At 41.4% G+C, this 26957-nt stretch overlaps 1 protein-coding gene across 1 annotated transcript in view; it reads right to left on the minus strand.

The window, feature by feature from the left end:
• The window catches only part of ITPK1 (inositol-tetrakisphosphate 1-kinase), a gene marked incomplete at both ends in the record, with an annotated part of 71429 nt that extends 49694 nt beyond the window's left edge, over positions 1–21735 (minus strand). The window contains 2 exons of the mRNA XM_008942716.1: positions 8971–9088; positions 21610–21735. Of these exons, the coding sequence (XP_008940964.1) occupies positions 8971–9088; positions 21610–21735 (244 nt within the window). The remainder of the gene's footprint in view (positions 1–8970; positions 9089–21609) is intronic.
• Positions 21736–26957: the final 5222 nt, after the last annotated feature.

The raw sequence follows: 26957 nt of genomic DNA on the forward strand, positions 1-26957 counted from the left end.
GATGAGAAAAACACAGGTATTATCAAACCAAATGAGACTACAGTTCAGCTGACATTGTGTCATCTCCATTTCTGCTCCTTGGCAGTGAATTTCAAATCAGAGAAAAGGGAATATATATTGTCCCCCAACATATCCCGAGCTATGAAGTTCAGAGCTCATAAATGGAGTTTCTAACACCCCCTTAGCCAGTACCATATATTCCAATCATGATCGCCTGCTAACCTGAGCCCTATCTGTGAATGCTTCCTACCTTTCAGTCCAGCTGTGACCTCAGTTGATATTTCATGGCAACTGCACAGATAGATACTCAGTGAAACTCTACTATGACATGCTAGAAAAGGGCAAAAAGGGAACACTTCTCCAGTAGTTCATGTTTTGTTTGCTCAGGTTTTGCTCCACCTGGGCTAGCCCCAGGTTGGTCTCACTCTCCCCTTATGTAGCCCCCTCTCGGCACCAACCATGTCACTCTTCTTCAGGATTCCTTTGATTTTTAATGTGCATTTGAAATTCAGGAAAGCAGAACTGAAAGCAGTTTTAGGGGTAAAGTGCACACTTTAATTCTGTAACTGTATGCTCAGTATCTTCAGTGCTACTTTTGGCTACCATCATCTTTTTGTTTGGTTCTGTTGGCATGTTCTCTTTTGACTACTAAGGCAGAGGGGGCAGAAGTTTCCAGTGAGCTACCCAATGTGACATCGAGGTCTTTCCTGACCAGTGAGACAATGTGGAAGTCAGCAGCACATAAGCTGTCCATATTATTATTTTATGGGCCCAAGAGAGTCCAATAAATTTGATCTATTACCACACTGACTTTTCACAGACTTTTTGTAGACCCATCTGATATTGCTGTCTCCCATGGCTGGGAAAGAACTAAACAGTTTCAACTTATCTGAAAAATTTGCCATCCTGTGTTCATCTGCCCTTTCCAGAGTTATTAATAAATGTCCTGGAATGCCACTAGTATGGGATGCTTGACTTGCCACGTTGAAAGCAGTTTATCTCTCTGTCTTTGGTCTGCCTTGCGCTTTCTGATGCTTCAGTTTACTTAACATCTGCCTTGTTTGGGAGCACTGTTTGGGTTTGGGGTTTTTTTGAAAGCTATTTCAATGTGCTGACTTGTGTCCCACTATTCAATCTTTAGCTGACAGCTCTGAAGACTTCTAAAAGGCCAGAAGGTCTGAAGGCAATTGGATCAAGAGGGCCATGCAGTGGCCCCAGTTTCTGCTATTCAGACTATTTTAACCCAATTTAACAAGCAGTGGTTAATTCTCAGTGCACAGAACCAAAGAAGATGTATATTCACCTACAAAGGCAGTAAGTTCTGAAACATGCCCCGTGTGTACCTTGCCCACCAAGCAGGGTATGAAAGGATGCAGTGTATGCCTGTAACAATATCCTTCTTCGCAGTGTAGCATCTTTCCATTTTCATGGAGCTAAGCTGTATCCTGGAGAATCATTTTTGTTTCCTTTACGAAACTGCAGTATAGTGACCTGAACTGTGATTATTGACACTTCAAAGAGCTGTCTCCATATACCCATACCAGCCTGTCAATGCATTTACACATCAGAAAAACAAAAAATGAGGACTATGCAATCACTACTGTAAGAAGAGTACCCCTGACAGGATGAAAAGCAAGATGTTAGTTGTATAGTCTACCAAATAATGACAAATAACTGACCTTGTCTAGGATGACTATCAAGCAACTGACCATATAGGTTTGGTTCCATTCAATTATTAACTACACAAGAAACTCGGATTATTTCAAGTCCTTCTCATCAATCTGTACACTTGCAGCCTCTTCCACTCTACCTTCAGAAAGCCATGTGGAAAATTCATGATGCAGAACTAATTACTGACATCAAGGAACAAAAAGGCACTCAAGGTTTCATGATTTGCTTTGCTGATGTCATAACAGTTGCACAAAGCCAGCATGTAAGTGAAGCAGGAGCCGACAGTGCTTTTAGACTGGATGTTAGGGGCTCTGGTAAAGCAAAGCATCCTCTTCATGGATGTCTCAGGTACTGTTATCAACAGCTGACCCTACGCTACCCTGGTAAAGCTTTAAGGTCCTGCTGACTCCTCATGAGGAGAAATTAGAACCTAACCAGCTGTCTTGCACGTTGGCTAGATACTTGTCTGAGGAAATGTGACAGATGCTACTCTTCTTGTCCATGCTAGACTTCTGGAACACCTTAAGATAAACTGCTTCTTCAGCAGCAAAAGTAACATGAATATATCACAACAGAACTGAAATAACGTTCTACCTGTTGAGACCTGATTTCCAGTTCAGATGAAGGGTCCTGTTTTTCAAGAATCGTTTCCTGACCTCTGGTCTTACAACAAGATGAGTAGAAACATCAGGGTAAGTCACTTGCTGCAAAAAGTATTTCTAGTTAACTTTTACACTGATATTGTGAGCAATTTTTCCTTCATTGCCCCTTCCTTACTTTTTCTAGCACCTAGATATTTGGGAGAAGTATCTTCTGTTGTTGTATGCCGGTCAAGGAAATTTCTCTCACGAGTATCAGGATAACTTGAAACACAACTGTGCTGGTATTTAAAGTATCCAGTTTATTCAGTGAAAACTTCCTCAGAACAGAAAAATCCTTGCTCTTCCTTTCCTCATTCTAGAGAGAAAATAATCCTCAGAAATTAACCCACATTGTCTTCTTAAAACCTGAACTGGAAATATTTTAGGATTGCCCCATGACAATGGAGTGCAGTCATGGTTTATGTCTTTACCCAATAAAACCAGATCTGTCATTCTTTAGATCCACCCAAGTTCCAAACACAAAATTCATAGAAGCTCTTGCTTCCATTGCTGTAAAGTTTTCCATCTTTTCAGCTTAATAAAGCACACAAATGCTTTGAAATTATGCATGTAGATGTAAAACAGAAGTTTCCAACATTGGTATGCAATAAAGGGTCCAGTCTCATTTCTTTTCAGATTCAGATAAGCAAAGGAGACTGAAAGTGGGACAGAGCTTCCCCATACCTGGTCATAAAAGCACACAAGATTTAAAGATTAAACCTCAGTGCAACCAAAAGCAACATCCGAATTTTAAACACAGCCCTATTTTAAAAGCTCAGTGACCATTGAGACTACTAGGATCAAAGATGAAGACTGTGTGTTGGTTCAAGGAGTTCTAGCTGGCACACTGTGAGACAAAACAATAAAAATGTTTTCTATATTATTACCTTTGCTTTGTTTGTTTTGGACTGCAGAGTCAATTTGAGCATCTCAAGCTGATGTACCCTAGGCAGGCCAGAGCCAGCAAGCCAGCAGACTGCCACTCCTGGCTTTGAAAACAGGGACTATGCCCATCATATCTGAAAGGACCCCCAGCTCTCTCGTCCCTCCTGCCTGTTCTGGGACAGAGCTGACAGCCCAAAATAATGAACACCTGAGAAAGGGAGGAGAGGCAGAAAGGGAGAAGAGAGTCTGTGAAATGCCTGACTTTCATCATTCTTACCATAGAAAATCCCTTTGTAAATACCTTAACAAGCACAAGCAACAATACAAGAGGAGACACCAGGTTCCCTTTGTGGCTTCCCACTTTCTTTTCCCACCGCCTCTCACAGGACAGGATTAGTCCTTTGGAAACAGCTGTCTAAATTTCAAAGCCAGGGCTGGTTTATCATAGCACCAACATATATCTACATCCCTTTGTCAACTCCTTCCTAGAAGAATGAATGAGATTTTATGAGAAAGATGTCAGGCAACACCTCCCTGGGTCAGAAGTCCCAGAGCCTGTCCAGTTTGCCAGAGCAGGGCTAAGACCTGCCCCGTGCTGACAGCCAGGGCAGAGAGCACTGCCACGGGCAACACTGCTGCGTGCTGATGTGCTTCCATCAAATTCCTGCCAGTCACAGACAATGTTCACTCCATTCCAATCGCTTCCCTCCATGTAGGTACACTCGTTTCAGACAGAAATTGAAATGCAGTGAGTGAACATGCACCATGCTTGGAGTGGGCTGCAAGCATCTATTTGCATGTGTTCTTGGTGGAAAGAGGGTATTACCATCCACAACAGAGACTTTTGCTCCAAAAACTGGCACAGTTATTTGCAGTAGCTAACATCAGCCCTTTAACTTCACTGATAACATCCCTACACAAACAATTGAGTCTCAAATGGGTGACTGAGTGCCTTTAAATAAAAATCAGATTCTTCCTTTCACTGTAATAGGAGCTTCAAATACAGGTAGAGGTGCCTGAAGTTGACCTATGTGACTATTTTTCTCCCTCCCCTCTGACCAAAACAGCTATGAAAAGTAGTCCACAGAGAGTAGGGGCCACAGTTTCAAAAGGTGAGTGCCTAGAGCTATGTATATACAGCTATTTTCAGGCACTTTTAACTGGGTGGCCTGATTTTGAGAAGTTCTGGGTATGCACCACTTCAGCAATGGACATACTCCATAACTTCCAAAACATAAAACCTGACTATGTACTTTGGCGCTGAATTGTAAATATCTAGTTTTCAACTCAACCACAGACCTACAATTTATCTTAAAACAATACCTACACAGATTGCTTGGCACCAGATTCACTATATCAATATACTATAGGTGTATGTATATCTGGAAAAGAGGTTCCTGACCAGAAAAATGTGGCATCCAAAGGGAAGAGACAGGCAGACGTGCCAAGAAACAGACGCACGGGGGTGACACGCTGTGCCCAAAGTCACACAGTAACTTGGAACCAGCACCAAGCAGAAAACCCTGAGCCCCAAATCAAGTGTGCTACCCATTATTCATCATGCTGAGTCTCTCATTATCACAAAAAATACATGCAGCTGTTCAAGGACTATTTCTAAGACAGACAGAATCTGATAAAAAGAAATCCAGAAGAAATCCAAAAGAGAATGATGCCGTGATCTGTTTGGTAATAGCCCCCAAAATCAGAAAGAAGAGCACACACCAGCAACAGCATTTCATATAATAGTAAACAATCAAACAAATTATTTGGATTACATGATGGGATGAAAATTTCACAGCTAAAGGGTTTTACACTGTTTACAGAGTGTCCTGAGGGAATAGTTCCCATACTTCAAAAAAGACTGTTAGGAGAGAGAAATTCAGGAGTTGCAACTTGGCTCACGCAGGCGTTCTCTTTTTTAGGGGAATCCGTGAAGACTTGTTTCTGTAGAAATTTTAGATTTGAAGTTAAATTTAAAGAATATAAGAACAAGATTTTAAAACAATGGGAAAAAAAGCCATGTGGAAGTAGCTAAAGAAATGGACTCCAGTGTCTGCATTACCTACAGTTCAAACATCAAAGAAACCTTTAAGTCATTTGACACAGCAAAGGAAGCTGAGCAGCAGCACATGGGAAAACTAAATAGGTGGAGTGCTGAGTGAGTAGCATGTTTATCTCAGTTTGGGTTTAAATTTCTTCAGTTTACTTTACTATTTGTAAGATATGCAGGGAATTTTAAAAGCTTTTAATCTTAATACTAAAAATGTAATATGAAAAGGTTATTGCCTAGTCACTATGATAAACTGTTGCCACCTTAACCATGATTTTATAAGTCATATCTATCATAGCTTTTTAAGACAGCATTAGAGAACTCAGTTATTTTTCATGAGGTTAAAGCTTAAAAAGGTTCACAGAGCTCAAACCATACAATACCCTCCTAAAAATGAAATTTCTGTTAAGTAATGCTCTTAATCTTTCACTAAACATTACAGAACCTGATCTAGAACATTTTTATATCAGAAGCAATTCTCCATAAATAGGTAAGCAAAGCAACACAGCTTCTGAGAGAACTCCTATACCAATAAATAAATAAATAAATAAATAAATAAATAAATAAATAAATTCAGTGAACTATTTCAAGATAGACCTGCCAGCTATGTAGGACACAAGTTGAGAATGCAACCTTTATTTTTAAATCTTTTTTAAAAGACTCAGAACTGAAGGTTTCAAAACAAAAAAAAAATCCATTAAAATCACTGTTAAAATATCTCTTAAAGCTTTTAATTAATTTATTTATTTTTAAACAGAGAAGAGTCCCACTTCCTTCCAAGAGAGATCTCACTATCTATACTGAAGAAAATAGCAATCTGCAAGTCACCTCAGCAACTGCTAGTTGCATGCTAGTGCATCGGGTTCAAGGTGAATCCTGGTGCAGGGTGCCCAGAGAGTTCGTGCAATCTCCATCTGTGGAGACACACAAAACCTAATGGCACACGGACCTTGGGAACCTGCTCTAAAGGATCCTGCTTTGAGCTATATGATTTCAAGAGGTCTCTTCCAACCTCAGAGATTCTGAAAATCTTTGAATCTTGTATTTCCACACGGACTGAGGGGTTACAGTGTCCAGGTTCAACCCTGTGCTTCCCCCACGTACAGCTCTTGCCTAGTTACCAGGTTCTCCTCCACCTCAGTTCGTTTAGTGGCCGCAGATTGTGGTAGCACAGACAAGGAGTGTGCTACATAGTGTCTTTCCAACCCATTCTTAGCAGGCTGGATCAAAGTATTTATCACACAGACAAAAGGAGCAAGCTGCAGGACTTTCAGAAAATCTAACGATGTCCAGATACCCAGTTTTAAACACTTCAAATAAGGATTCCCTTTTTCAGGCAGCATGGAGAATTCAAGGTCAAAAGAACAGGCAAGGCATTAACTTGGCCATCTTAAAGATAATTACATTTAAAATCAAGCTGTTTACAGAACATGGGGCCCTATTGCTCTGCAGAACAGGGTCACCTCAGCACATCTGTCATTTTCAAAGGTGCAGGCAGTACACAGGGAGGAGGATTCAGCGCCACACGAACTGGAGTCAGCAGAGCATGTGGTCATCCTCTCTTTAACCCAGCCAATCCAAATCCTTAGTGATACAGTTCTTGTAAGGTCTACAGGAAATGAAGTGTAAACTGAAAGTCATAAGTAATGACTATACTTACTTATAGTTACTTTAAGACATAATTCAAATAGAGGTAATGATCCCCAGAATTCAAAACTGGTAGGTCTGTAAACAAACACTGAATTTTATTTTGAAAGATTTTCAATAGCAAAAGGCTTCTCCTTACACACATACTCAACCCTCCAGAGTCTATGGTATTCCCTTGAAAGAGATAGTTCCTTGCATTGACCTTAACCCACCATGCCCATTTTATGTTCTGTGATAAACTGGGCTCCCTGCTTACAGCTAAAGACTAGAATAATATTCTCTTGGTAGTGACTTCCACTTTGAAATTCCAGAAGAAAAAAGATGTTGCTCCTAAGACCTCATGCTATTCACAGATGTATTACTTCTTGTTAGTTTTCTAACGCTTATGGCATTGGGATATGGCACGACTGCTGCAAGGTAGAAAACGCAATTTAGCGGGTGAAAACAAGGAGGGGAAAAATCCCAGAACACTGTCTAGAGGGATGTAACTTTTTTCTCACTGCAGATCATTATGTGCAGGAATACAAAGGCTAGAATGAGAAGTTGGTCAATTACTCAGCTTTCCTGAGATTTTCCCTGCTAAATACAAAGTTGGTTCAAGGTCTCTATCATGATATTTCTGATGATAAGACAGAAATAAGATGAGATGGGCAAATATGGGGAGGATAGACACAGGGACAGGGGAAATATGGTCACCTAACACTGCAGCAGCCAGTGAGAACAGGTGAAGCTCTTCCTTACCTCATTCCTCAACTTTATTAATAGCTTCTCTTCAAAAGTGTCAGTTTTAACTGAATACAAACTTTTTTCTTTCTTCCTCCTTAAGCATTCATTCCTTCTTCTCATCAGGTTGACCAGAATATGCCATGCTCTCCCAAACACATTGTTCTCATAGAGATAATAATGACAGCAACTTAAGAATAATTTTTAAAAAATAATGAATCTCTCTGTAGCTAGAACGAAATCCCAGCCATTTCCTCAGAGAACAGGTTTCCCTCAGCACCACAAACAGCAATAACCAGTCCAAAGCAAAATCTTTTTGAATTAATTGAACATTTTCTCCTAAGGAGACTCCAAAAGACAAGGGAGAGTACTGAGAATTCTTAGTCTCATTTTTACATAACGGCACTACCGATGGTGCCAGGCAGGCCAGATGCAAACAGTATGTCTATAAACCCACAATTATAAAAATACAAGTTGATGAGCTTCTTATCTGCCCATCAAGATATCGGAATTACTGTTGCGATTGTGTTATCAGTAACGTCCCATCAGAATATGGTTTAGTATCACCATTTCCTCCAAGTATAGTCATCTAACATATGAAAGTCACTTCAAGAGCTACTCTAAACTTAAATTCCAAAGCAAATAAATGTTTCAAACATTTGAGACATTTGTCATATTGTCAAGAATATGCCAATAGCAGAAGCAGAAGAAAAAGGGAATGAAAGACCAACATAACCCAACAGTTGCAATGGTTAAAAGGGTACGACACCAGAATTATTCAGGTTGAAAATTCACGACTTAAATGATGCTAATTAAAGGCAACAGTCTATTTTGGGTAACTAGCCAACACCAGAAGTGTATTTATGTTCCTCCTAGCAACTAGCTTGTGCAATAGGCTTCCACTGCTTCTCGAAGATCTTAGCTCTATTTACGATTTCATTTTTTCCAGTCCTTTCCCAAATCCATTTTCTTCTTCCATAAATTTCCTTCAAATACAGCCCTCAGGATTCTTCTGACAAGCTGCTAAGTTTGCACATTCATTGCAACTTACCAACACGCACGAAAAGCAGATTTCTGGGAGTGCTCATTGTAGTAAATACGTTCCCCATTAAATTCACATCATATTTTTAAGCAAATGCAAAACACTGCTGTGTACATGGAAAAAGAAGAGCATGGGATTCCAGAGGGCAACCCTGTGACACAGGAATGCTTCAGGGCTCGTGCTCCCACAGAGAGAGAGAACGCAGGAGGCCCAAACCCACTACTTCAAGCCTCACACTCAGCCTCCAGAAGCAAGCTGCTGCCTTCTCTAGTCGCAATAAAAGCCTTCAGGGAGAGCAGGTATTGGCCTACCTTGCATGTACGCCTCAATCTGCCGAATTAGCTCATAAGACTTGGATCGGTCCAGAAGCGTACGAATAGCCGGAAGAGGGTCCAGGACAATGGTTTCTGGATGAGCATCAATATACTCCTGCAAAACAAATACGTAGGAAAAAAACAAAACAAAACAACAAACAAACACAAACAAAAAAAATGGCATTAGCTTGGCTGAAGAGTGTGGAAAAATAATGAGATGGGGAAGAGAACAGACAACGTTAAAAACCTCAATGTCTGGCTTCTCTTCAAGGGGAGGCAAACGGACATTGGCAACAGAGGAAGTCACCAGATAGTCCAGACACTGACATTTGAAACAAACACAAATGTGAAAGCTCACTCTTTCAGGATGGCAAATTTCTCCCATGGACTCACCATCAGCAGCAAAACCTGTGCTGCAAATACATCAGCTCAGAAGGGAGCCAGTGGCAAAGTGCCACAGTCACAGCTGTGAGCAGGGCTGAGAAAAGCAATTAGGAGAAGAAAGATGACACACTGCTATCTTGGGGTCAGCCTTGCATTAGAATACTGCACGTGAACATCACAACTGTCTGAACTAAGCTCAGAACTATATCTGAGTTCTTTAATGTTGTTATTACTGCCGTCCTGTAGCTGGGCTGAAGACAGCGTTAAGAGCTACACGATAAGGACTAGAATTTTTTTTGGCAGAGCTGAAGAGATTATTGTTCCATTGCGTCTTCACTGGGTTTTGAAAGCATACATCTTGCTATTTCTCTAGGTTCATACTCTCCCCTCTTGACTATGAGAACAAAGCAAAGTTAATGTTCTCGTGGATCTTCAGCTTGGGAACTCACTTCTCCATTCACCGATGTCATGACTGCATCTTGGCCATGAACACAGGTACAGCTGCCAGGTATTGCCCTTGCAAGCCCAACAAAATTTCCTTCTGTTTCTCAGAACACAAGCTGATGATCATTCCCCAATAAAGTCAATGGGACAAACCAGAACACATCTTACCCTATCCAATATCAGACAAAAGTTTCCAAAGTTGTTTTACCCAGCTTCCCAAGGCCACCTTTATGTTTCCACTCACTTCTTTATAGCCGTTCATGAAAATAATGTTCCTGCAAGTAACACACTTTCATGAAGTCCTACTTTCCTGAAGTTGGTTACTTCAGAGATCCAAACACACACCAAAAGATACTTGGGAGCATGACGAGGTGGCCTCAGGAGACCCGCTTTGCTAGAAACTGAGCTAGAGAGAAAATAATGACATCCTCTGTTCTCAGGAAGTGATTTTGCTTCAAATGCTGACTGGGGAAGCAGACTCTCTTCCCCCACTCTTCCTAGCACTGGCAAACTGTTGCTTTATGCTGACTACATAGTCTGAACTGACGGCTTGCTAAAAGGGGATTACATTTTTGAGGCTAAGAGGATCCAGCACTAGGGTTTAATGAGCCCAGTGCATCACCCATAGCACACAAGCAGCTTTCCTTCACAGGGCATGAGGCAATATGTGTCTGACGTATTTAATAATCCCTGCAAAAGACAAAGAGTGAAATCCCCAAAGATACACTCAACCTTGCTGCCACTTAGGAAAAGTAAGAGACAGAGCCTTTTGCACCGTCAGTCATGAAGACTGTCAGACCCAGCTGCTGTCTCACCCTCGAGTGTAGCCTGGATAAAACTTCTCCAGATCACTGAAGCAGAAGCTGGGTTCATTTCAAGTCATGTATACCCGGAACATACAGAGAACAGTTTTCATGAATCTCCTGCCCCTAGTACTTCAGAGGCTCAAGCAGAACAGTCAGCTTTCAAATACAGAAGGCATTTAATTTCTAAGACATAGAGTAACTTGTTACCTAATGCATCTTAAAGACCTATGTGTGTCTATGCGTGTGTGGCCTTTTACACAGCACCAGAAAACAACCTGTGAAGCTAGGAGGATCTAGTGATTAGGGCATTAGCTTAAAATTGCTGATCATGAACCTGTACACAAGTAGCTCAACATATCTAAAGCAGAACATGATAGCTCTTTTAGCCACTCTATGCCTCAGCTTAAAAGATAGGGAGCTACCACAGTGTGCATCTTCATGGGCGCAGAGAGGATGAGCACATCACAGACATCCAATGTTCTGGTGGGGCAGTCTGAACAAGCCACAGCTCCAAAACGTGACCTCAGCAGAGATCCGACAGCAAACATCCTGCTGCTTACTGATGCATGTATGAGCTTTTCCCTTTACACTGTGGTGACCACCCCTCCACCTTCATTGGTCTCTGGTTCCACTTTGAGTTCAAGCTTGCCATATTTCCATCCTGGCCCAGCCCTTACTCTGAATATACTAATCCTTCCCCTCACACATACATTCATCCTGCCTGTGGCCTCTACCATCTTCATTCCTCTCCAAGGAGTGAATGACTTTTCCCTCTCCTAGCTCCTTGTGCACCTTCCCAAATCTTCCTGATGCTCACATGGGTATTTAGCACTATCCTCACTTCCCTCAGTTAGGTGTATTCCACTTGCTATTTTGGCTCATAAAACTCTAAGTATTTCCAGAGCGAGCCTTGCTTTTTATGATTTCTGTAAGGAAATTCACAGTGCTTTATTTATACTGATAATGGCTCTAAACAGTATTAAAAGACCATCCAAGCAGTAAGCTTGACACAGCATAACAAAGTTTAACAGGAATGAAGGCATGAACCCAAGGCCATTCTACACCAGGCAACGTGTCAACAGAAGTTAGCATCTTAGCTGACTTTCCAGTGACTGACTCCTCATCCTGTTGCCTTAAGCAGCCTCTAAAAAGCTCTGCAAGGCAAACATGAAACAACTGACGAAGAAGAATGAGGTGAGGGCTGTTTTCCAGAAGCCATTTAGAGTCTGAAGGACTTTCACAAACTACTCTAATGTTGAGAAGAACTGTACTGAGTGTAAGGCAACAGCCCCTCCACGCACATACACACAGGAGCCTGAACATGAGCTTGCTTTACTAAACAAGGAGATTTCTCAGCACCAAATCTATTTCAGGTACTATTCTCCAGCTCTTCTCCATTTACACCCTTAGGCACTCAGACAGCCACAGGGCACAAAAATGGCGAAACCCAGATTGTCAGCAGAGCAATGAAGTTCTGCAATACCTGATTAAAGGAAAGGACTGGAACCTGAGGTGTCTCCTAGAGCTAATCTGGGGACAGGCTACAGATCTCTCATTTTAACTGAATCCAGAAATTACCTCTGCTTTGAAGCAAAGAAGTCTCTCAATGCAGAACAAGGTCAATATAATTGTACAGGGCATCTCTTTCTTGAACAGAGCTAGTGGTTAACCGCTGAAGCTGTTCTCGGGAGTCCTAACTTCTCATTCAAGTCCTTCTAACTCTGCATCTCTTCTCATGGCATTGTGTGTTGCTTGGGTTTCCACTGCAAAGCATTAACTCCACATTCAAAACCAGAACCATGACATTGCACAAGGATCCCCAAAGCAAATCACCCAGCCCCGCCCCGGCACTTACGCTGCCAACACTTTCCCAGTCTCCCACACCTCACACCGGTACATCACCAGCACATGTGAAGAAAACAGTTAGGAAAACTATGCACAGAGAAGTACCTAAAGAAATAATTTAAAAATCCCAACCGTAGCACCAATTCCCCACAAATAAAAACTTACAATAAGAAAAATCAATTTTGCTAGCTTCACAGGAACAATTAGAATAGCTTTCATAAACTTTGATTCTTTACTAGGAACTGCTACACGGTCAGGCATTATTATGAAGATCACTTGGACTGGAAAACTCTTGATGTAGCCTAAGTAGCAGCTCTATTCCCATGGCACGGAATGGCTCCACTGACAGAAAACACAGATCTGGATGTGCACGAAAGGTTTGTGTCTATCAGTTTTGATATCAGATGAGCTTCTATAGATATGAACTTGAAAACACAGCAGTTCCAGAAGGAAAAGAGAAGCACTGAAGCCAAGAGTTAGCTTTCAGTACAGCACAAGCGTTCAACTTTGAATGCTGAAATCTTCTCCAGTCATTCCAACAGAACAACTCAGCAATCTACTTTGGTGGATATACAGAAGATTGGTATCCAACAGCAGACTCAAACAATCCAGGCAGCAATCTGGAGGATATTCAGGCTTCCCAACTCTATTTTGAAAGGTCTGTGTCCTTGGGCTGCAGTTCAGCTTGACCCAGACAACATCCATGTTTTCCTCTTCTAATCTTTGACATAATAAAAGCAAACAAGAAGAAACAAGGACTTTTACCAGATCCTTTTTTGTTTGTATTCCAGGCTTGGCATTCCATCATGCTCTGTACCCTGTTACTGGCAGAAGGCCAGCAATGAAACTTGAAATCAAAGAGAGACCAAGTATTTAATGTTGCCTATTAAATACCTCTGGATATAACCCAGAGGTTGTTTAAAAAAAACTGTTCTTGAGAAGCCCATGTATAGATGAGAATAAGTTGTTTGTCATTTTACCCAAAAAGTTAGCTAAGGACTTTCATTATTTTTTTAATATTTTAACAGAAAGTTGATTAAGTATCTACTGCAAATATTAAGTCATTAGATGATAAGAGGGACTCATTGACTCATGGACTTGATTTTATTACTAAGCAATAGAACTTCTATAGTCTTTGGTTTAATATTAAACAAAAGTTCCATATTAAAAAAAAATATTAGCGAACGAAACAATAACAGCATTTGTGTTTTCCCATGTACAGCAACGTGAACGTAACCCCTTGTAACAACAGACTGACATTTTCCCAGGGGGAAGAGGAAAGACAGACACAGACTTGCCTCAAATCTGCATCAGATTCAGTCTTAGAAGTGCCTTTTTGTTGTCTCTAGTCACTGTACATCTCAAAGCAACTGAGTACTCGGCTTCCCTGTTTTGCCTGAAAAAGTCCACCACTGCTTCCTCTTGCAAATACCTACCCACTAGAAGCTATCTTACCAGTTTTAACTAAAATTTTGTCATTTAAGTGCTTTTTGCCTGCTTATGAGGTGTTTCATAGAATCATAGAATCACCATCAAGTGATAAGATCATCAAGTCCAACCTTCCTCCCAACATTTCCTTAACCACTAGACCATAGCCTCAAATGCCACATCCCCTCATTGTTTGAACCCCTCCAGGGATGGTGACTCCACCACCTCCCTGGGCGGCCCATTCCAGTGTCTAACCACTCTCTCAGTGAAGAAATTCTTCCTAATATCCAGTTGAAACCTCCACTGGTACAATGTGAGTCCATTTCCTCTTGTCCTGTAGCTAGGAACCTGGGAGAAGAGACCAGCTCCCACCTCACTATAACCAACAAATTTAAGAGAGAATTATTTTTCCGATGGGAAACTTACAGGTATTGGCCTGTGAATTTAGGTGCAAATAGACAATTTCAACTTTCCCTCTCATGCTGTCCCCCCAGTAAGAAAAAAATTACTAAGATTTGATAGTTTCCTTTGATTTCTCACTTACTTTTTCTCAGCAGAGCATGTGAAAAGAAATTTGAAACATCTAAGTATTTCCAGAATACAAATCTGAAAGCCAGGAACAGAATGGGCCAGAAAAAAAAAAAAAAAAGGCAAAAAGCAAAGCAGCATTCAAAAATCCACTGCCATCATCTCCATGAGTATGTACCCAAGCAACCTTCTTGCAGTGAAAAAAGCAATCACTGCAGCAAGAACAAGGCACTTCTCCCCTTCCAAGCAAGGGCAATACCCTAACCCCTTCCCTTCCAAAACAACTCCCCAGTTTCCCTTCCTCCTAGTCCCAAACTGTTCTAAGCAAGCTTCCGAATCAAGAATAGAAGAGTCCTTCCTGGACAACTTCAGAGTGGGAGAGTTAACAGTTGGAAGGCAGGGACGGGAGGAAGCACTTTAAATTTTCAACAACCTGATAACAGAAACCTATGCATAAAACCTGCTTCTTATCTCTCTTTCTAAGAAAGCTAATACAAAGAAAACCTTCAGAAAAAAACTCTGAAAGACAAATTAAGGACCCTATTAATTTTCTATCACTTGAGCCATCATTTTGAATGGAACAGTCTAGTCAGAAGCTGCTGTGAATGAGACATACTCAAGCCCCTGTACAGCTATGACAAGATTCCCCGATCAGTGTCTTACACAAGCCAAAATATACTCACTTTTCCAAGCCATAAACGTTGTCTAGAAGGCATGAACTTGGGTAGTTTGGTTCTCTTTCTTACCAAGAAGATAGGAACTGGCGCACCATCTAGTGAAAGGGACCCTTGGGAACTAGGCCTCCTTCCATCTGAGCCCTCTCTGTGTTCCCCTGGTCAAGAAGGAACCACCAAGGATGTAACAATTTTTTACTAGACAACAAATAATCTATGTTCAATTAGTTCAGTCCAGTGTTACAGCAGGTAGGAAGGGAGAGTAGCTATCATCTCTAGAAATAATCATCATGCCCACAATAAGGTTCTAAGTGTTCTACAAAGCAAATGGAAAGCTATCTCTACTTTGCACTTTGTGCACTACAATAGGTGCTGCATGCAGTCTTCATTTCAGCTTTGGATGAGATCAGTAGTAGGCACTCATCACTGATCTGCAGGGCAGTGGAGAACAGCTTGCACCCACCAACACTCTCCTGAGAAACTGTTTGCATCCAACACACACATCCAGCTAGTATTCAGTTCTCAAAAAAATCACCCCTAAATGTCTTCTGCAGCTAAAGTGCCCGCTAACAAACAGGCCACTCCTCCTTGCCATTTTCATCCCACAATCATCATGTTTTAAGAGGCAATTGAGAACAGTCATTAAATAGCAAGACAAAAAGGGCATGCTAAGAGGCCTCCTAGTCTATTAGCACTCTCCACCAGCCTGTACAACGGTTCATCACAAACTCATGTAAATGAGAAGCCAGTTTCCTCCTCAGTTCCTGCAGATGAGATGGTCAAGGCCACTACAATACAGCTCTGAAAAGAAGTTATTCTTACTAAGGTCATAAGCGTAGACTGGCAGATCATTCCTCCTCCTGCAGTCAAGGATCCCTTGGTCTCTCCTTCCTGAAAGACTGCTTTATGGAGCCAACAGTAAGACTGGTGCCAGGGATCATCACGCAGTTACATTCACATTCAATAGCATGAAAATTAGCACGATCAGCTTTGCACCTTTCAGGCTGGTTAATGTAATCAGAACTTTTTCAGCCAACGTAGTGAACAGTAAGGGAGCCACACAACTCCCACCTGTGTGCTGGTGCCAGAAATACTACAGTGCTTACACAATGTCACACACACACAAGTAGCTCTCCTGCAAAGTGGTCACTTTACATTTTCTAAGTTGCTCATTGATTTTAAAAAAACCCAAACAACTACTCCACCCCACACACTTTATACAAATGGATTCTTACCATTTATTTTTTCTGGGGCATATACTTGTGTCTTCATTTGTAATAGTTTTCAATGTCTTAAAAAAAAACCACAGGACAGATGGAGACAGGCAGCCAGTTTCTGCCCTGAACACAAATTTCACGAGAGTAAAACCTCTATACGCACTTTGTCATGCAACTCAACACTGAAAGACCTCTCCTCTGCTCCACTGGTTCCTGTGTACATGTTTTACCACAATGGAAGTTTCCTGCATGCCAGTGATGTGGCACAACCACATGTGCAGAACCAGAAGCCCAAGGCCTTAGTTTATTGAGGACAGGATATAATTCAGAAGCCCACTCACAGGGGTCTCTGCCCTCTTATCTCACTCACTAGAAAAAGACCCACTCTCAGTTTGGAAGCACTGGGAGAGGATCTCTTTCTAATGAATGAGTTTTAAAGATACTGAGAGATTATAATTTCACACCCACAGTTGGAAATATGTATAGTCCAGTAATGGAAACCTACTTTCTAGCTCAGCTACATGACTGTGAACAAGTCATCCACTGGGACATGGTAAAGAACATTCTATCTGTAAGGACAGATCAGACATCAGTGCAACTACTGTAACTTGGTCTGTAAATCAGATGTCATCATAGTTACTACAAATTCATACCAGAGCTCCAAACAGAAACAAACTCCAAATTGTTCTGCAGCTGTCCTGAGACGACCTAAAGGACTTCTATTACTAATCTCAAAAGGGATTAAAGAAAATATCATTTCCTTTAATTTACAGCTTGCAAACCAAAAACTCAGGAAAGCAAGTGGGATGGTCTAGATCACATAATGAAGGCATGGAACAGTATGTGACTGAACCCATATTCCAGGATCCCTATTCCGATTCTTCAGGCATTACATTGCACTTCTTTGCAGGAAGATGGCATCCTCAAAAAGAATACACATATTAGATAGAGTTTTTACTGTACAATGAAAAACTAATGACAAGGAGAGAAGAAAGAACATCAAATTCTACACTAACATTCTTGGCTTTTTTATTATTTTCATTTGCGGTTAAATTTAATATTCTTAAAAATGAAGGCCTTGAAGGCACCAGCCATCTGGATCCAAGCATTTCACAAGAAGAATGCACCAAGTTTCTTAGTGTAGCCCTGCAACAGCCTTTCTAGAGTATGCCTGGACAAAGCTTGCTGTTCTGAACCCAGCAATGATAAACTGAAATCACAGTGTTCAAAAAAGACTAAACCCACCATCAACAAGGACATGAAATGAAGATGAAAATGTACAGAAGTCCTCAAAACATGAGCAGAATTCACCACCATCCTCTTATACCAGAAGCTACTGGTATAAGACAATGCTCTGTAACCATAGGGTGCTTTTCACCCAATTCTTTTCCTTCTTAAACAGTTCATACTGTTAGCTGAAAAAATTCAACTGCATTTAGCCCAGTCAAGTCAGAAGACAGAGAACTACTTCTTCTCCATCTGACTTGCTAAGAAACTTATCCTCACTTCCAGCTGTCTCTGCTACTTGAGCTCTGGAAAAACATATACATAGTACAGATTACAGTAAAGAAGGGCTTTATAATGATACACTTGCTTCTTACTAGGCGCACTGACAATTAAAGGGTGCTGACTCACATGCAGCATATGTCCCAGGTGTGTGAACAACACCTTTGCTTTCTACAACACTTGACCTACAACCCAGATTTAAAGTATTATCAAAATAAAAAAAATGTTTCAAATTCTCATCAGTCTACTGCAAATTACCTTCAGAATAATCACACTATTGTTTTTGCTTGAATATTGATATTTGCAGGAAAATTATGAAGTCCATTATTAAGAAATAGATGAAATTTCTGAAAGGGTGGTGGTAAGCTGAGGCACAGAAAGATGTAAGCATTCTACCGCAACAAATAGCAACAATGACAACAGGGTTAAAATTCAGTCTTCTGTCTATTATCTAGTCTCTGGATTACTGTTATTTCTGTTTCACTCTACTGAAAGCCAAACCTGTTTTAGCCCAACTTGTTTCCCCTTTTGTTCTCTGTTATTCTTAGAAGGAAGCAGACAGGTCTGAAAAAAAATATCTGATGTAACTGAATGCCCTTGTGTCATTCAGGTATTTAGATCAATTTACTACTATGCAAATCTTACAGAAAAAAACTACAAGAACTGTGGTGAAAGAGGAGCCCAGTGCACTGCCTTCAGACTTTGCCCAAGGGCACAGTCCCACAGGCGAGGCGCGTACACCCACAGCAGGCAGGAACTGGAGCAGTCCGTGCCAACCGCCGCGGTATATGGAATTTGAATACAACTTAATTCTCTGAAACAAGGCAGTTCACATGAGATTTGTCAGCACTGGTGAAGGTTACAGTAGTGTTCCAATAAGAATATTCCTGTAAATCAGGGGTCTGCAGCCTTTTCTGTTGTGTCTATCTCTGGAAACCTCCATGGGGAGCATGGACTATCGTACAGAAGGCCTAACCCTCCTGGGAGTGCACCTGGCTTATTCAGCTGATGCCTTCATAATAGTCAACAGACTCCTTCCCACCTGCCCAGCTCCACCCATACCTCCATCTCCTTATGGCTGAAGGCTCAAGAAGTCTGAAATCAAATAGCCATTAAAATTTAACACTCAAACCAGTCCTTCAGCTTCCACTCTGAATTCAGGCTTACAGCCTAACGCGCTGCAGGAGAGCACTTGTCCAACTGCGGACAGCGCTCGAGGACCATGAAGCCAGGCCTAAGCAGGCAGGTTGGACTTAGCCTGTCAGGTGAAGAAACAGCACCAGGTGAGGAACTGGTAGAACTGAAGTACTAGAGAAAGCATAAACAGCATGACCAAAAAGTCCAGGTGGTAAAATCAACACCATCATGCATGATAATAGCAAATAGATGCAATAAGCCTGACATAAATAAACGATTACTTCAAGTTTGGCAAAGCTTTTGCCTATGGTCTCCTGTTCCCACCCCCACTTCCAAGTGCACTCTGGGGGGAGGAGCGGGGACAACAACTACCCCTTCTGGACATTTCTTATTTTTATGCTGTATTAACTGTTACATGCACACTAACTATTGATTTAAACTTTTAGAAATGAGAATTTCACCTCAAGTACTCTGGTTAAAAAATATTGCTGTATTTGATATTATTATTTGCAAGAAAATAAAACCTGTAAGATTCAGTGATGTGTTTTTGGTTTGCAGTTACAGTTTTGACCGAGTTTTCATTTTCTGTCATAATGGCATGTTTCTGTTGTTTTTAGGCCACTGCATCTCTATTTAGGTGATATTATTCTTTTGGCACTTGCTATCAAAAGAGACAAAGAACAACTAATGAATAAATGGATATTTACTGATAACCATAAATGGATAATATATCCGTATATACTGCTGCTCTCTCACCACTCAGAATCTACCCCATAACCTCATTACATAACTGTATTTTCACTTAGATTTTCTAACTTAAATATCTTTTCAAACAGAGCTTCAATATTTAACTTATACAAAAATAATGGATTCAGTTATTTAAATGGTAAAAAAGGTACATGGAATAATGTCAAGGTATGATATTATGATTACTCTAAGACACCTATCAGGGTAAGGGAATTAGCTTTAGCAGGTCATTTTACCTCCACCAGCCTCCCAGCAGTGCAGCAGCTGTTACACCACAGACACAAGAACAGCCCACCAAGTCCTCAGCCAAAGCTAAGGCTCTAGCTGCAAACTAGACTTCACTTTGACAGTTAAATGCAGTTTTAGGACCATGCACCCTCTGTACTTACTACTCTTTCTTCCAGACCTCACCTTGGTACTTGAGAGATTATCAGCTTGTGACAGTAAGCTACGAAATGCAATAATGTGACTAGTCGGAGTTCTTATTAAAAACTTTCCATATCCATTGAAGAGTTCTCACCCAGAAATAAAAGAAAGGTGGTTTAGATATGAACTGTACTGCTCCACACCAACTGTTGTTCTGCTGAAATGCCCACACAGGTTCCCCACCAGCACATTCTCCAGGGGACAAGGGGGGTGCCATGGTATTGCCCAGAGCCGCCCCCTCCTAAAGCCTGCCTGCCCTTCAGGAATGCAGGCAGCAACGTAAGGCTTGCCAGTGAGCAATCTCAGGAGTTTTAGTCATCTGCAAGCAACTTAACACGTGCACTTTTGCCTCTCTGGTCATCATTTTTTCCTGTCTATATAATGGGTATGTTGTGAAGGCAATCTGGTCAACATCTGAAACAGGAAAAGACTGCAAGCAGAAAGCCCCTTAAGTCCATCTCTCCATAGGCTTCTCCAGACATTTACAAGTTCCCAGTGCTGTGGAAGTGGATGCCTGCACTACTTAGTGATGATGAGGCACCTACTGTTGAGACAACTGGTGCCAGAGGGTCAGACACAAGTCAAACCTTTTCCCCTCCTGGGTGTGTTCAAGTAATACACAGGTGGGAGGAAACAAAGAAGCTACAGCAAAGAGAGTAGTGACTCCATTAAGTAAAGTATTTTCTATTACTAGTTGCAGAACATTAATCAGAGCCAAGAGAACATCATTTCCCAAGAAAGCAAAGTTGCCAAAATTGCAGAATTTGAGCCATTTTTCCACCTGACATAAGCATATTCCATAAAAGTCTGAAAATATCTTTTACAATTTTGCTTCTCTTCGGGAGAAGAAAAGAATACACATTTGATCAATTACATCCACCAGAAGCAACATCTTTTAAAATGATGAAGGTGCTGTTTTATCATTTTCACCAGCTTTCCTATCAACTATCAATAGGAATTCTTTGGGAAAACAGTTTTCTGTAGCACTATGCCCTGAGTATTTCTGACCTTCACTGTAAACTTGAGGGAAAAAAAAAAATTACTAGAACAGGATTCTTACCACCAAAGGACAGAATCGCTCACAATAAACTTGATGTTACAGAAATGACTATTCCAGGAACTGGGAAGACTAGACAGAACTGGACCAAATGAATTTAGTGGCTTCTGTCATGGAGAGATACATAGGCAGGACTCTGTAAACACCTGTTCCTCTTTGTGAACAGCATTCATGCTCTTGGAATGACATCAGGACGACATCTCATGGGAAAACAGTTCTTGCTAACCTTAATAATATAACATAAAACTTATCCAAAGGTGCAAGTCCATTTCAGACTGACAAAACTAGTTTTGCTGGGCTATCAGTAGCAGGGCAGCAGTGTGCCAGGCAGCTCTTTTTATCAAACCTTACCAACTGCACAGGAAACAGATTCAATTTGCTGCACCGAGATGATCCTACTGCTCAAAATGCAGAAGGAATATGAAAGAACTGCTTACCTGGAACCTGTGAACTAACTCCAGTGACTGGCTGTCATTCTGGTCTGCTTCAAGGATGACATCTGTCAGTTTGTGTATGATCACATCCAAAGGGCCCTGATCTTCAATGGGTTTGGTGAGGTCAAGCTGAAGAAATCAGACAGAAACATTTTATTAATATATGGAAGATCTGAGGTTTTTGTTCCCGCCACTGTCCAAGGTTTTACTGCCACACAGAACTCACTTTGCGTGCTGCCTTTACTTTGGTATGTTACCCACATCCCTGAGAATTTACATTTCTTTCAGTGAGTGTCAGAAAACTTTACTCAAACATTTATTTCTCAGCAGTGTAGATCTAATCCTATGAAAAAACAGTGAAGTCATTGGCAGGCACCCTTCATCCAAACACCTTCCTGTGCTTCTCCATCCTGAGCCAACATTTCTCTTTTCAGCTCTTTCTTAGTACTTACACACAGATGCAAAACAAATGAGCCAACAAAGATCATCACCACTAACAAAAGGAACGCCTGCTTGCTGAGCCCTTCACCTGCTGGGACTGCACAAACAGCACTCAGGACAGCAATGCAGGTAACACAGAAACAAGTGATCTTTGCAAATTTATCTGCTGTGGGGATGGTATTTAGCTGGTAAGGAGTGCAGCTCCCAGAGCATTCCCACTAGCAGACTTTGGCAGATAGCTGGATAGGGGACAAAGATTTGGGGTGGGGTGTGCAGAAACTCTGCTTCAAACACTACGGGAAGGCATGAAAGTGGGGGCAATGTGTCACAGAGCTTGGTTTCCAGCATCAAGGCAGGGTTCAAGGAGCAGAGGAACCACCTGTACTGGAAAAGGACTGAATTAGGGACCTCTTGAGGAAACCTTAATAAAAGAAGGCTGCTGGACCTGATGCATGCAACAGTACTAAGAGGACTGGCCAGTGTCATTGTGAGGGCTAAGATTTATCAGGAAATAAACCAGAACTGTGGAGATTCCAACTAAATCAGGAATAAAACCCCACCACAAGGACAGTGTGGTTGCAGCACAGATCCTGACAGAGGAGGCAGCAGGATCTCCATCCTTCAAGGTTTTCAAGACCTTACTGGACAAAGTCCTAAGCAACTCAGGTTGAATTTAATGCTGAATCTGTTTTCATCAAGAGGATGTATTACAGACCCCTAAGGTGCCTGCCAAACTTATTGATCTCATCGAGCTACGTACTAAATTAGAACATTTGTACAGTAATAAGTACCAGAAGAGACTCATGCTCTAGCCAACACACCAGGCTGCACACAACACAAAAGCTGTCAGGTTATCAAGCAGTGCTCTTCAACCAACTGTGAGATCTACTGCATCAGTTGCAACTTAACCTTGTCAACTTCAAGCCAGGAAGGTCTCTGAAATGAAAGACAGTGTGTGCTCATCAAAGGCAGCATCTGATGTTACAGTTTCATGCATGCTCCGTTCCATTGCGGCTGTCCCTTTTATTCTGGGCTGGTGGACACAGGAGGGAGAGGAGGGCTGGGCAGAAGAGGCTGCTGATGCCTCTTTTGATAAAAGCCTGGGTTTTCACTGTCTCAGTTGGAGTTTTGTCCTAATTAAGTTTCTTACTCTACAGAAATGGCCCTGCTTTGAATTCAGGAGTACCATAAGGAAGGTCATGATAAGACAGGATGGCTGGAGCTCAAGCACCAATAAATCTAAATCAGAGACCTAGAAGCCTTATAATAATTAACTAGCTGCTAATGTAACTGATCAATACAGCCCAGCTGCTTTTCTTGTGTAGACACTCTCATCTGGGCTAAGCTTACTTAAGCAGAATAACTGAAGTTACCTATGGCACAAAACCAAACCGAAAGACTGGCAGTTCCTCCCAACAGAGATTACCTTTGCTTCCCCAAGACTACTGCTCCTACTAACAATTACAGGCTGAGGATTTAGTACAATCTTTGAAGTACTTGCATAGGTTCTAATAGCACTGGAAAACACGTGTATCTGTCTTCTGAGACTGAGAAGCCCTCTTCACGGGAGGGCAGCAGATGCTGTACGTGCAAAGGTTACGCAATGGCAACGACAAGACTTGATGTGGGCGCTCGGTGGTTAGTGGCTCTCTGGCTGGGTGAGGCAGGCCACAGAGGGTCTGGCTGTTCTGGCACTTACATTTGTACTCCCAGAAGCAGTGCAGCATGAAGGCTAAGGGCAAGCGTCTCTGCAAAACTAAGGCAAAACAAACTGAACTACAGCTTGGCTAAGGACATGGAAGGAGATGACCTACTTCTGCAACCAAGTTCCAGAAAAATCAGTTAATATCCTTAAAAGAAACCTCAGATGACCACACTGCATTTCCTGAGTTGTTTTTTTTTTCATCTGCCTATCACATCTGGAAGGAAACAACAAAACAAAGAGTCCATTTAACTAGGTCAGAAAGTTCCCAGTTGCCAAGGTACAAAAATGTTAATCAATCCATTTGCAGGACTTCCAGTTTGAAAAACAGTGAGAAGCAAATAAGTATTTGAGATCGGTTACCCCTCTACATTCTTCCTGCACTTGCAGCTCAATCCACACAGAAACATTCAGAAAACAAGAAAACAGTCCTCCCTTTCAGCTTTGACTCAAGAATAGAAATAAGCCTTCAAGGCATATCCAAGCATTTTCATCACAGTGTTTTCCAGAAGCATAAGACATCTGGGCAAGATAACTTCTTCACAACAGTTGTGCCAACTAAAAGTAACTGGCATATTTTCAGAATTAAACCAAATGCATCTACTCTGCACAGCAGAAAATGTTAAAAAGGGCCCCCCCTCCACCAACATTGCTCTGCTTCCCCTTCACCAGGAAAGCAATGCTTGAAGTGACAGCATGCTAAGGCACCTCCTCTAGAAGTTCAATGACCACTTTTGCTCAACAAGAACAGCAGGTTCATTTCAATCACAGCAACTTTCAAAATTGATCCAGTATTCTGTGGATTGGAGGATCAAACCATTTAAAAAAATAAAGTTCTCTGTGTTATGGGCCATGCTGCGGAAAGCAGATATTCCTGGGCTATGTGGAATTTGGAACAGATCCACCTTCCTTTTATAAACTAGGAAGAAAAAAATGTAGAAAAAAAAAAAAAGACAAAAAAGATTTGAAGAGGAATAAAAGAAACCTTTTCAAGCGGAGTATCAGACCCAAGCAGAAGTCAGGGAAAGAAGAGTGCAAAATTTCTGATGGCCCTCTGCTGAGACAAACACTGATTCATTATTTGTCATCAGCTGGAATTTGAGCCCTCCTACTTCCCTTCTCTTTCAGCATCTTTCTCTCCAAATGATCTTTGCATTTGACACAATCACCCAAAGGTTTGTTTTTGCACAGAACTAACACCATAGCAACAGAAGTGAGAGAAAGGATTTATCAGCACCAGCTTGAAAAAGTAGAGAGATGAGGCTATGGTATTTTTTCTGCTGTGCAGCAGGCCATAGCCTACTCTTGCTTGCCCTTTTTTATACATATTGATTTCATGGCATTGCCACTTACCACCAAAACCCAGCAAAACTCAGGTGAATGACATGGAAGATGGTGTCAAAGCTGCACACAGAAAACACCAGGCACAAGGCATGTGCCTTTGCAGGTCTTACAAGTCCATATATGGAAGAAAACAGCCACTAGATAAATGCTCTTATCAGAGCTGGCTGCAGCTAGCCTGCTCACCTTCTAATAGAAAGACTTGCTAGGCGTTAAAAAATGCTCCAGGCTTAGAATCATCAGTCCCTCCCCCACAGGCTTCCCAGAGCATCCACTGAAGGGCAAGTTACAGGCACACAGAGCTCCATCCCTGTCTTCCTTCCCCTTCCACTGAACTCCAGAAACACAGAGCCAGCATATTATCCAAATCATTAAACGGGAGGGCAAAAAAAGTTTATTTCCATTAAGCATAATTTGTTTAAAGTTTTGGGGTTGTTTTTCTCCAGAACACTGGCAAGCCATCCACACTGCAGGGACAGGGCGAGCGGCTGGCAGAGAGCCACGGCTCTCCGCTGCTTCCAACTGCAATCCCACACGCATGCACTTCTGGAACCTGTGTTTAAAAATAAAACCATGTCCAAGTGAAAAAAAATCTGGATTTGTTCACTCAGGAAAAAAAAATACACCTAAAAACTCGCCCAAAACAACTGAAAACATTGGATTTAGCAAAAAGACATCTAAATGATTTAAAATAGTTTTGTGGGTTTTTTTTTTTGTTCTATTCAGTGTTTCCCATCTATAATCAGATATTTCATCAGGTATTTCAGAGTCTGGCTGAGTAGGACTTGGGTTTTCTTAAAAGCTCTTCTCCAGAAATAGTTTTTGGATTATCATTCACATGAAATGAAGTCTCAGTACTAACCTGTTTTGTTCTCTGAACTGAAGACAGATCTGTCCATTGCTATATCCCTAAGGAATCTGCAACACATCTCTCCATTTTGATTTATCCTCACTTTTCTCGTAAAATGTTTTAATTTTAAAAAAACAAACAAACCCACCCAACCTTCATAAATCTATTGTTTAAGCATTTTGTTCCCAGTCTCCAATAACCTAACAGACTCCATTCAACAGGATGCTGCACTAAGTTCTTGCTACATTTCAGTTTTTATTTGGTGTGCTGCTCAGGAGCAACAGAGTTGGAGCACACGTGCCTCCACAGCAGCCTGCCTTGCTGCAGGTGCAAAAAGCTCATAAAACTTTCACCCAAAGAAGGTGAATGAAGATAAAGGGAAAACTCCTGTGAACTGGACATATAAGCACCATTCTGACCTGACGTCTCTGCTCCCTGACTCTCAAAGCTGTATATGGAATTTTCTACACAAATGTATTGCATCCTGTTATTCAGATACTCAGTTAAGACTGCACTGACCCCCAGACATGTGGGGTTTATTTCAATCTTAATTCAGTACCTTCAGCTCCACTGCACATAGACCTTAAGGTTGTCAGTCATCATATTCCTCTCCTGGGGCTATTTTCTACCCTGTATCTTCATCACAGACACCTATATCAAAAGGCTTGTAAAACAAAGCTTTTTATATTGTCCCCTTCTTCTGCAAACCCCAGCCCCAGCATTTACCTTTGCTGTGCATCAATGCTGAGCAAGTCATAATTTTAAAGAGTCATGAGGTCTGGAATGGAAAGCAAAGTCTTCAAAAAGCTGAACCTTGACAGCTGATGTATAAGCAGATGCTGATATCTCCTCAAAAAGCTTAGAGATGAAAGCCTCTAAAAATATCTTAAGCGCTCTGGAGAAGGAAGGGAAGCAGCAAAAATCAATACTGCCAAGTTCACCATTTCATCTTATTGTAAAAAGTAAACACAAATACACAGGATAGTCTTATTACAGGAAAGAAGGTGCTTGCATTTG

Source organism: Merops nubicus, unplaced genomic scaffold, assembly GCF_000691845.1.
Source record: "Merops nubicus isolate BGI_N331 unplaced genomic scaffold, ASM69184v1 scaffold25356, whole genome shotgun sequence".
NCBI classification, from domain to species: Eukaryota; Metazoa; Chordata; class Aves; order Coraciiformes; family Meropidae; genus Merops; species Merops nubicus.